The 12,540-nt window shown below is 47.7% G+C and overlaps 1 protein-coding gene across 3 annotated transcripts in view; it reads right to left on the bottom strand.

Moving 5' to 3' along the window:
* CDH13 (cadherin 13) overlaps positions 1-12,540 on the bottom strand; it is a 1,040,036-nt gene that overhangs the window by 491,672 nt on the left and 535,824 nt on the right. For 2 of the 3 annotated variants that reach the window (XM_040443438.1, XM_040443437.1), the window contains exon 5: positions 8,091-8,243. In XM_040443438.1, coding sequence (XP_040299372.1) covers positions 8,091-8,243 — 153 coding nt within the window. Of the gene's footprint in view, positions 1-4,000; positions 4,516-8,090; positions 8,244-12,540 lie in introns of those variants that run through there. The other variant, XM_040443439.1, reaches the window with a different exon arrangement.

Raw genomic sequence — 12,540 nt, 5'->3', positions numbered from 1 at the left:
CTCTCTCTCCCTCTCTCCTGCTTCCTCTCTCTCACTCTCTCTCTCTCTCTCAAAAATAAATAAAAATAAACCTTAAAAAATTATAAAAATAAATAAACAAAATCTCTCCAGATGGCTTTAATGCACAACAAAGTTTGAGAACCACAGATGACTCACTCATGGTTACAGATCTAATAAGACAGAAAAGCCGGTTCTGCTGACCCCGGGGCCAGCTTCCTCCTAGCAGGAATTTTCTCCTGTACCAGCTCAAATATTCTGAAGACACTTTTATCTCTGGCCTAAAAGGCTGGTTTCTGAGATACAAGAAAACGCTCAGTAACATGATCTTTAACAGTTATCCAAGGTCTAGACAGGACGGAGCAAAGAAACCCCGGGACAAATCTGCCTGGCTCCCAGCAGGTGTTACCGAAACAAAAACAAAGGCAGTTCTGAGGACCACAAACTGGATTTAGAGGGCTTTCACATGGCCTACCAGAGCATCTAGAAAACTAAGCATCTTTAAGGTGCAAACGGGTTACCCCAGGACAACTGTAATGGAATGGGGTCCGAGGCCACCTTCATTGATGCAAATGAATGCATCGAGCCAGTTGTGGCCATGCAAACATTCAGAAGCACTCTCAGAGTAGAGCGAGGGGATCTCAGACAACAGTGAGCGCCGGAACCCCCTGAAGGGCTTGTGAACACCCAGACTGCAGCTGGGTGGGACTGGGAATGTGCATTTTTAACAAGTTCCCAGATAACAGATGCTGGTCTGGGGGCCACACCTTAAGAACTGCCCATCTAAACATGTCCCTTCTAAGAAGTCTCACACGATGTTACCGATGTTATCGCACCCAACTTTGTGATCTGGGCGCCTGGCAACCACTTACAGCTCTATTTCACCTGCAAGGAGCTTTACCTCCAAGACTGGTCCGTGAGGTGATCGCTCTTAATTCGGGAACACTTAGTGGCTGCCCTGTGCAACTCTCCTGTACACCCCGCTCAGCAACTGCAACACAGCCAGGGCGTGATGCTGAGGAGGGAGTCAAAGGCAAGCAGAGGGCAAAGTACAAGCTGACACCCCACTGCCCCCACTTCCAAGGCAGGACCTGTGTGACAGTCCTCAGTGTGCTGCCCAACAAAGCAAAGGGCAAAAACAATGGTTACCCGATAGAGACCACAGTCATGTATGAGTCTCCATCAGTTTGTCTTAGTAAATTACAAGAAAAAGGCAATCTTAGCAATAGCCTAACCTCCAGAACACCATAGACTCCGTTTCCTGGGATCCCTAATGTCAGCCTCCCCTCCACAGTGATGTGGAAAAACAAAGGCAAGAAGGAAATGGCAGGCAAAATTAAATTTCCTTATGACCTGTGGCCCATTGACAAATACTTGAGGCAGGCAGAGGGGAACATTTCTCTAGGAACCCACTACTGTCTTAATGCTAATGCCTCACTAGAGGGAAAAACCACCTTAGCTTGACAATACTTAGCCTTCTGGTATCTTTATGATCCTTTTTAGCATACGAAAGTCCTTCTGGAAGCCTCCCTTTTGCCTGCCCCAGCCTCTTAGGATAAACCCAGTCACTCCTTACAACCCTAGGGCAGCTCTTTCTGCCAAGAAGTCCAGTTCCGTGCTTTAATAAAATCACCGTTTTACACCAAAGATGTCTCAAGGATTATTTCTTGGCTGCTGGCTCTGGGCTCGCCCCGCCCCCCCCCCGCCACTCCAAAGCCACATCAATGCTGCCATCTTAGTGTCAACGTAAAGACGAGAAAATGAGAAACAATAAAGAACTTGCCAAAAGGCAACACTGTGAAATGGCTGATAGTCACCTATTTTTTTCACCTGTAAAAATGGCAACCTCCTAGAGTTCCTACGGCAGCAGAATCAAACCTTAGTAGGTCTGATTCCAAAGGCTGAGCTTTTAACCCAAGTTTTCTGTCTCCTCCCCATCAAGGCTCATTCCAAGGCCACGTGCGTTATTGATAGCTAGGCTTATAATACTGAGAGCAGCTCAGAGGTGTGAGGCCACACGCTCTCCTGTGCATGGGCTGGTGACCTGCCTTTGGCCCGTCATGCCTCCCGCTGACTGCCTCTTCCCTGGGATAAAGTGGTACCGATGATGTGGCTGATGCTGTAGATGTCAACACCACTCAGAGCCCCTTGCTGGCTCAGCGACAGTCCTTCATATGACCCAAGTTCTTCCCTGTGGACATCCCAGCATTAGACCTGGCAACAGAAGCAGGACGTAAGGAAGCAGCTCTGCTTTGCAGATCTAAGTTCCGGAAAGCATGCTGTCAGGATCGCTCCACATGTCTGGGCAGCCAAGGCAGAGATGCTCCCCACCGCCCACCCTCCCCCAGTTCTGAGCATCACGGGAGCAGAGGGGTAGGGAGAGGTGGCAGCAGAGACGACTCCTCTAGAAAAGTGGTTCTCAGCCAGGGGGCAGTTTTGCCCCCATGGGACAATGAACGATAATATCTGGAGACACTTTGACCAGCAAGACTGGGATGGGGGCTGCTATCAGGATCCAGTAGTTAGAGGCCAGCTGTGGTTCTAAACACCCTGCACTGCACGGGCCAGCCCCCAAAGCAGAGGGTTATCCAGCCCCAAATGTCAATAGTGCCAAGGTGAAGAGCCCTGGCTCTAAAACAGTACCATCGATGGCTGGGCATTTCCTGTAGCACAACTGTGGGGCGGGGCCCCTGTGAGCCAGGTGGTTGGATCCTCTGGCAACTACATAAGCTCCCTGTATCCTTTAATAAATCCCTTTCTTTACACATTAGTTGGAGGGGGGGTTGTTGACTACCACGAAGAATCCTGCCTAAGAAAGACGGCCATGGGGGAGACCAGACTAGTGGATGAAGAAGGGTGTAGCTGGTCCCCATACCTGAGGGCAGGGGGAGCATTCCAAGTACAAATATTATCAAGGGCAGTGCAAGCCTATCAAGTAATGTGTGCCTCATCCACATGGACAACAATCCACACGGACATTATTTATACACAGGTTAATCACCTAAATAATTCTCCAATCTGGAGAAATCTACACATCTCAGTTCTCTAGGATCACTAGTGGTATGATACATGTATTTCCACTCGACAGTATCAGTTTTCACTTTAATGCCTTTTTTGCCAGATTGTCTTGGAGCTACTTATGGGTTAGAAATGGGGCAGAGCCACATGAATGAAGGGGAACACGGGAGCAAGGACATCTTCTTTCTGCCGGGTGGATTCCCATTTTAGGGCAACAATCTTAGCTACAAAGTCAAGACATGTCCAAGAAAGTGGCTTGAAGGAGAGCAAATTATACCCCAGAAAGTGTGAACAAATATTCAGAAGGAGACCATGAAATCCTGCTTATGTGCTGAGGCGACGCACACAGGTGGTTCCAATTACTAGTTCTGTAATCGGGCATGATAACATTAATAAGTTCATCTTTGTGAAGATTGAATGAGATCATCATTTAGGTATTTAGCATAGAGCCTTGGCACACCGTAAATGTTCAATAAACATTAACACCAACATTAATAACGATCATTTATCTAGGGAACCACTTTGGCCCTCAGCTAGCTAGATGAGTAAAGGCAAGAAAATAAACCAGTTTCACAGGTTTGTGTATCTAGTATTCTAGAGACCTCCTGGGCACCTAATGGATGCTGAGTAAATACTAGTTCTCTCTCTCTCCTTCCAAGTGCCTTTCTTTTCTCCTGTCCAGCTCTGACATCCCCAGTCCTCAGTATGTCTCCCAACCATGGACAACAGATCAGGGTGAGTATGTCCTGCTCATGACATCAGCACACTACCACAGCCTTTCTTCCTGTTTTGCCTCCTATCTGCTGTCGAACCCAGCCCAGACTGTCTATTGGCACCCCAACCTGCCTGATAGACTCTGTCCCCCACTCCACTCCTGTCCTGCCATATTGACAGATTCGCAGCCAGCAGGTTATATTCACAGTGTGAGGGAATCATTACCACCTGCTAATATTTTTATAGAATTTCATAAACTTGGTCATTCATGAATCATTTACAGTACTTTATTCCAATGAAGAGTTCACAAATCACTCAAATGCTGGCAAAATGCATAATAATGAGTAATATTTCAGGAGGCTTTGCATTAATATGTCAGTTTCCAATACTGCGAGAGCTAAATTATTCTACCAGGTGCCACTTTGGATCAGAGGCTTGGGAAGCCCTTTGGGGGCCGCGGTGGGGGGTGGGCAGGTGGAAGTAGGTCGTGGAGAAAGATGGGATTTGGGAAGACATCCATCATCTAGTCACACCTCCGCCCTGGCCCCAGTAAGTGGAGTCCCTGGGAGAGAAGGCTGGGAACTTGCAGATTAGCTATGAGACTCTAACTGGGGGTAACATAGGAAGAGGCATTTCTTAGTAGTTAGAAGTGCAGGGCTTTGGACGTGGAGAGAAGCAGATCCGGACCCCAGATTCCACACACATCAGCTCCGAGACCTTGAACAAGTTACTTCACAGTTCTTTGCTTATCTGCAAAATGGTGTTAACGTCTACTTCTGTAGTCTCCTGGGCGAAATGAGTTAAATAAGAGAGCATGTATGAAGCGTTTCCTGCAGGATTAGCCATGTATTGTTCCATAAACAGTAGCTTTAATGATGGCACACATTTGGGGGCCCAAGGACCAATTTGTCCCCGGTTATTTCTTATTGTGCAAATCCCCAAGGCTTAGTTCAGAATGCTTTCCTGTGGGGTGTGGGAAGCAGCAAGTAGCCCTGACTTGCAAGTGAGGAGATTTTAACTAGAGGCTAAACAACACACCAACAATGGAGCGATTATAATGGAAATTCATTCACCCACAGGCTCCCGGCTTTTCAAACTTGCCAGAGGGGAAAGGAAAACCTGGAAAGTGGAGCGGAGGATCCAGCTCTTTGAAGAGGTGTGTTCGCTACCAACCACGATGACCCTGGTGAACACGGATGGATCTGATTGTGCTGCTAAGATAGTAAATTATTTCTGAATAGGTGCTTTAAATGGACAGGGATTGCAACATTCCTGTGCCCAAAGTATATTAACGAAAGTAAACCAGTCAATCCAGATATGGGAGAACCTAACACAGGGTGATAGGAAGGAAACAGGACAAAGACCTATCTAAGAGCCGGAGGTGTGGGGGGGATGGCATTGGTGTGGGGGTTGGAGAGTGGCTCGGGCCAGCGGAAGCTGGGCTGCTGTAGCCGGTACTCTCCTAAGACCCCGCATTCCCACCAGGCATCAGCATCTCTCCACTGGGCACACACAGCCCTGTGCCAGGGGTAAACCAAGTCAGACAACGAACGAGACACAGCATCCTGGCAGGGACACCTGTCCAATGGTGAGGAGTTTAAAGCAGTTCATTGAAACAGAGCCTTGGCGGTAAAATGAAAGCTACATGTGAGGGCAGGGAATCTGGCGTGTCTGGTTTCCCCCCACATTCCCCCGACACTGTGGAGGAAGCCCCGCACTCTGTAGGTTCTCGAACGTGTGTAGAAAAAATGAACTGAACAATTAATCACTATGCTATGAAGTACATTATGAAACTATTAACACAAACTCAAGATCGCCCATGGAAAATCGATGCTTGATCTGGGTGGGCGGGGCGACAGCACAAAGTCCTTGGAGTTCTCCTTTACCTTCCTCAACATCATTAATCTCTGGCTCATGTGATAAGATCACATGGTGCTTAATGTGATTCTGGCATTATTCTAAATGCTTGACGCGTTGTTAACTCATTTCATCCATTAAAATCCTGCAAGATCAGTACTGTTATCATTCCCATTTTACAGACGAGAACATTGAGGCAGACACCATGCCCAGGTTCCCACAGCTAGTCCATGACGTGATCGGAACGTGGCAAACGTGGCTGTGTGCCAAATTATATGTTTTTAATTGCTATGCAACTATACAGCTTCACTTTTACGAAACGTATGAGAAGCTCCAAGCTACTGACCAGGCTCTATTTTACTCGCTGATTAGCAATTGCTAGTTAGTCACAGCTAGTAATTTTATTTTGTGCGATCCTTAGAGGTGCCAGTACTAGTCTTCTTTCACGGATGAGAATTATAAGATCAGAGAGGGTGAGTGGGTCGTCCAAGATCACATAGCTCAGTAAGTGGCAATGCTGAGACTCGAAAGAATTTGCTACTTCCAAGCTCTTAACTGTTATCACTGTGCTACGAAATTATAAAATGTACTGTATCCTTAGTTTCTTGGGTCTGAAAATTAACGGACATTCCCACCATAGGCATGGGAAGAGCAGAGGACGTGTACTGGTGCTGGTTTACGGTCTGTGCTGGTTTTCCTTTCAGGAGCTGCCGCGTCACCCCCGGTTACTGCTGAGGCCGGTCGGACCTGGGACTTTTTGAGGGTGCCAGTATTCAGTTTCTATAGCAACCAGGTCCCCCCTAGGTACCCTAAGACACTCTGCTCACCTCTTGGTGGTCTCTGATAGATGGTACCCCTGCAGAGGCTCGCAGCACGTACCCTTTGGCAAAAGCTTCTGAGAAGGGGGTCTGGGAGGCACCTGCATCCTCCCTGGATCCCGGGCCCTCGGGCAGACGAGGTTCTACCACCTTCCATTGTACCACTCTATTTGTCCAGTACTTAGCTTCCTCCAACACCCCCAGACTGTCTCCTCCTCCCTGAACACCCACAGCGATCCAGTAGGGAGGGAGGTGAGTGTTACTCGCATCTTATGGATGGGATCCTGAGGACCAGAGCTTTCCTGGCCTTCCCAAGGTCAACAGCTCGTGGTGACAGGGCAGGCCAGACCCGGGGGACCTGGTTCCCACCCAGAGCCCTTACTTCTCAATGCAGTGTCCCTCCTCCCTCTGTCTGCAGAAAAGGAAGAACACGGATTTTTTGGGGGAGAGGCAGTAGTGTTTCTGAAGGGGGATCAGGATGCCCGTACGCAGTGTTTTGACCAAGAAAACCAGAGATGCCAAATCTTGTCCTAGAAATCGATCACCACCTTCTGACCCCGAGCCAGGGAAGTACACAGGTTTGGGCAACGATCATTGTTGGCTGAACCCTGTTCCCATGGTGCCTGCTCACAGCCCGGTGCGCTGCAACCCAAGGAGGGTTTTCCCAGAAAATGTCTGAGAGTTCCAACACGCTCCTCAAACACTGAGCTTACCACCCTCAGAGGCTGGGGTCTATAACACAGGCTGTGAAAATGGAATTTGTGGGCGGTGTTGTAGAGAAGGTATAGGACTGACCTCAAGCCCATATGAGATTCAGGGCTCACCCCAATATCTGTTTGCCACCGCTTTGGTCTGTGGGTCCCAAATGGGTATCCACTAAAGGATAAAACTCTCCTTTTACAAAGGGCCTGCTCTTTCTCCATAAAAAAGCAACTTAATTATTTTTAGAAAAATCAGAAAACACAAAGAAAAAGTCAACAACACACAAACACAACGATTAACATTTTGGTTTTTCCTCTATCGCGTTTCTTTCAAATGTACGCCCGTTGTGATGTGTGAACACTCAATCTGCAGCGCGGATTCCATATGTATTTGTGTGTCTGTTTCCATTAAATACCTTGACTTTCTCCCAAATAACTAGAACTTCTTCAAAATATTTAAAATGGCTGTACAAAGCTTCCTTGCAAAGTTGTGCCATAATTTAACCACTACCCCATTGCTGAATATTTAGCAAAACTGTTTCCATTCTAAGCATGATGTCTTGCTCTAACATTATTGCACAAAAATCTAACTAAATGACCTCCTATTTCCTAAGGATAGATTTCTAAAAGTACAATGATCACATCCAAAGGTTTACACCTTTTATAGCTATTCATTATCAAGCTGGTTTTTGGAAAGCCCAAGTTGCCCTAAAGGTTCTGACCTCTTCTGAGATCCCCCAAGAGCCCTCCTCCTTGGCCTCCAGTACCCAAAGTCTCACACAGGCCTGAGGACTCTGTTGATGAGATAGGGCCCCCACTGTTACCCTGTTGGGGTTCAATGCCACTCGGCTCCCACAGAGACACACTTAAAGCCGCACAGCCCGAGGTCTCATGAAACACACAGAAATAACGAGCTCAGTGGGAAGAAAACAGCCTCCAAAAGCCACATGTCGGCATGCAGGGCGGGCACTTGAGGGGCACTCACTTGGTAAGTAGCGATCGTTTCTCTGTCCAAGGTCCTTGTCACAGAGACACTGCCCGTGTTCTCATTGATTCGGAAAATTCCTTTAGGCTCTTGATCCACTCCCTTTCCAGTGAGCCGGAACTTAGACCCTTCTGGTCTGTCACTATCGACTACCTGGGCAGAGACACAGAACGACATTTAAGACTCTGGCTGAAAAACACAGAGAAAGCACGTTTTAAACATACCTCGGTGACCGAGGCACTAATCACAGGTGCCAACACAGAGCAGTCAGATAAAGTTGACTAAAGCAGCGTCACCAAAAATAGCATCATCACTTAACACCTTTCATCCTGAAATGCAAATCTTTGCAGCTTACAGCCAGGGAAGCTTACCAGCATGGGGGTGACATACACCTCGGGATAGATCTAGGAAGGAAATAGCTCCAGGAGGTATAAGGTCAGACATTTTTATTATTTGTAACTCTCAAAAAAGAGATTGATTTTTTTTTTTTTTATTGTAAGCAAGACCAAATGGACAATGGGGAAAAAATGAGTGGGCAGTCTTTTAATGGGCAGGCATTGGTCAAGGTTCCAACTCTTTACGGAACTGTCATCAACAGCGCCACTCACCCCATTGCTTATAAGGAAGTAGGCACAGTGTTTTAAGCATTTCATGCGCATTTACAAGTTAAAAAAAAAAAACTCACAACAATGCTGGTGGGAGGGGACGTTATCATTCATACTTAAGGGATGAAACCCCTGAGACACAGGGAGATGTAACTATGGTCACAGCTATGAAAGAGATGAAGAGAGGATTCAAAACCCATCTTCCATTTCTTTAGGGATATTGCTCTGCAACAATGCCAGTTCTGAATTTAAGAGAACCCCCTACAGGTTGTCAGCCTTGATTTGACATTTGAAGATAGTTCAGATGATAGAGATTGATGGAGTAAGATAGTTCTAGACAGAGGGAACCGCACAGACACAGGCAGCAGGCAGACGAGAGGGAGCCTACAAAATTCCAGAAACTGGGAGTTATTCGTGAGGTTTGAGTGAGGTTCAGGGTAATTAGGAGCCAAATTTAATTCGTTTTTTTTTTTTAAATAGCGTTTGAAGATACTCACAGATTTTAATTTTAATAGCGTTTGAAGATACCCAACTAAAGAGAGAATTATTATTTGCATGAATTGGTTCTAGAGTCTGCCCAATTATTCATCTGTATTTAATGTCACTTTATCATCTATATCTGTGAACAAGAATTCGATGGTAACCATGTTTTTCGGTCTGACAATTTAAAGGTCAGAAACAAACATGCAGAACAGTTAAATGAAAGCTATACTGATCCAGCTGTAACCAATTTACCAGTGAACAGGCACCTGGGGAACACTGTTGGAACACTGTCACCTGTACCTGGAGGGTTTCGGTGGCTAGAACAGGAAAGGTGCCTTCTGGTGGAGTCAGTCTCCCTCAGAGGCTGGTCATGGCTGGGGCCCCCTAGCCTGCAATTCCGGCGGCTGCCACCAGGTGGCAGTGGTGCCTAAGGCAGCGTGACCCTTCTACCCAGGTTCCTCTGCCGTGCCCAGTTGAGTCAGAGACCGACAGTTCCACAGAGCAAGTTTTTTCTTTTTTTCTGATTGAAAATTTTACTTAAATACATTGAGAGTTTTGATTAAACACCAATTATCTCTGTTTGCTTTTTTAAGATTAACATAAAATGTCATCTAAAGCAAGATTTAAACTAAGGCATGTGATATCTTCTGAGGAAACGGATTTTTAATCGCTGTTTGACTTGATTTAATCCAACTGATGTTCTCCCCCCTGACCCACTCCCCACTGCTTGGGAGCTCATGAGGTCAGCAGCCTCCGCATATTGGGCTCACCCCTGGATCCCAGTGCCCAGCACAGTGCCTGGCATATGGCAGGAAACAGTGCCAGTATCTGCTTAATAAAAAACACCACCATTCAGACAAACTCATGTCCCAGTCCGAGCTTGGTCAAAGGCCAGCTCTGTGACCTTGAACATGGCCTTCTTGGCTCTTGATTTCCTTATCTGTAAAATGAAGAGAACACCCCTTATTTCTCAGGGCTGTGAGGGTTTAATGAGATATTGTGTGCAAAGTGTACTTCCTGGTGAACAGAAGGGGCTCAATGAATTGTAGCTAATGATACCCATGCTCAGAGTAATAATCGTGACAAAATCGTGCCATCATTGTTATTGGGTAAGACTGAGACTTTCAGGCATAAAAAAACATCTTAGCCATAACATTAAAAAAAAAAAAATCCCTAAAAGGGGCTTGTGGGTGGCTCAGCTGGTTAGGTGTCTGACTTCAGCTCAGGTCATGATCTCACAGTTTGTAGGTTTGAGACCCGCGTCGGGCTCTGTGCTGACAGCTCGGAGCCTGAAGCCTGCTTCGGATTCTGTGTCTCCCCCTCTCTCTGCCCCTCTCCCACTTGTACTCTGTCTTTCTCCGTCTCTCAAAAATGAATGAATGTTAAAAAAAATTTTTTTTAAATCCCTAAGAGAACACATTTCTTTGATTTTTATTTATTTTTAAAATGTGTATTTGTTTTTATTTTGAGAGAGAGAGAGAGAGAGAGCGCGCGCGCGCGCGCGCGCGCGCGCGCCAGTGGGGGAGGGGCAGAGTGAGAGGAGAGAATCCCAAGCAGGCTCCACACCGTCAGCACAGAAACTGATGTGGGGCTCGGTCCCATGAACAGTGAGATCATGATCTGAGCTGAACCCAAGAGTCAGACGCTTAAACAATTGAGCGTTGAGGCACCCAGGTGCCTCACAAACATCTGTGGTTTGGGAAGAGAAGTGCTCTGGAGACAATCTCACTGTGGGAAGGGAAAGCCACACAAAATCTGTTCTGTGTTGTCACCTCCCTCCCTCTGTCCCCCTTTAACCACTTTGGCCCAACTGTGCATTAAAGCCTCTTCCTCTCACTCCCCTGAGCACACCCAAGGCATGCAGGTCCCCTCCAAGGCCGTGCTGGGCAGAGACATAATGTGACAGGAGCCCTACACGAGCTGTTGTGCAGTCCTGCTCCCAGGAGTGGACAGGAGTGGACTTCTGACCGCGTCTGGGCCCCAGACAAGGCCTGCTGGGGAAGTTTTCCATGCTCTGACCTCCTTTCCAGACACTTCCCCAGTCAGAGAGCTCTGGGAGCACAGTGATCCAGACCTTCTGGAAGGTCCTGAAGGCTCTCTTGGGTCAACTATGGCCACTCCCCCTCCCTTTTCTCCATTTCTCCACCTGCTGCTCAACACTGAATTCTGGACTCAGAGTTCAGAATTCTGGACCCCCCCAGGGCCACCTTTTTTCTGCTGAGGTTGGGTCTGGCTTGCTCTTGGGGAGCTTGAGTCACTTGACCTCACAGAAGCAGCATTTTGGCTGCTGGATTTAAATGACTTCTTCCCCCAGAAGGAGGAAGTCCCGTTGTAAACACCTCTGCTTTGTGCTGCCAATCCACTCTATTTGTATCTTGAAAGGCCTAGATTTAAAAAAAAAATTTTTTTTAATGTTTATTCATTTTTGAGAGAGGGAGAGGGAGAGAGAGAGAGAGAGAGAGAGAGAGAGAGGTGGCATGAGCAGGGTAGGTGCAGAGAGAGAGGGAGGCACAGAATCTGAAGCAGGCTTCAGGCTCTGAGCTGCCAGCACAGAGCCTGACGTGGGGCTTGAACTCTCGAACTGTGAGATCATGACCTGAGCGGATGTCGGACGCTTAACCGGCCGAGCCACCCAGGAGACCCTAAAGGCCTAGCTTTTAACATATATTGAATCTGCCTGCTGGTCCTCAGAACCGTGTCCACTTTGAAGGAGTGCCTACAGCCACACCAAGTATGGTGCCCACAGACTAACGAGCACTATGGGGCCACCAGTCCAGGGACATGAAGGGCATCATGCTCCATAGAACCATGGGCTCAAGATATGGTTCCCTGGACCAGCGGGGGCACGGATTCCTTCGAAATTCGACTTCTCAGGCCCCACCCAGAGGCCTGGATCAGGAAGCCTCGGGGTGGGGTCCGGCGTTGTGGGCTTTGTCGAGCCCCTGCCAATTCCCATGAGCATCCCCCCGTTTGACAAGCCCCATCTATACTCATTAGAACTGGTTTCCCCTGCTACCATTCAGAGGCCGAAAGAAGTCTGGGTCGTCTTGCTACTCCCCTCTAGACCGATTTTCAACCTACAGCACTGTTAGGAACTATTTTTTTTAAAAACCTCTTCTCTATGATGTCGTGGAACAGAATTGCTGGTTCCCGAGACTGACATCTCTACCTGCATTGGAACACCCCAGGGCCGGGGGAGACCTTGGAGAGGAAGGCATGGGGTGGAGCTCGGGTCCCAGGGAGAAGCCACGAGTCTGGGTCCTTAGGTGGGACTTCAGAGGGACCCCAGCCCACTCCAGCCTCACTGATCTGGGGAGATAGAGGCGTGCAGTGGCCACAAACCCACGGAGGGCCCCCCCCCC

Source organism: Herpailurus yagouaroundi, unplaced genomic scaffold (genome assembly GCF_014898765.1).
Source record: "Herpailurus yagouaroundi ecotype Mexico unplaced genomic scaffold, PumYag 190, whole genome shotgun sequence".
NCBI classification, from domain to species: Eukaryota; Metazoa; Chordata; class Mammalia; order Carnivora; family Felidae; genus Herpailurus; species Herpailurus yagouaroundi.
This window is presented reverse-complemented; position numbering and strand designations above follow the sequence as displayed.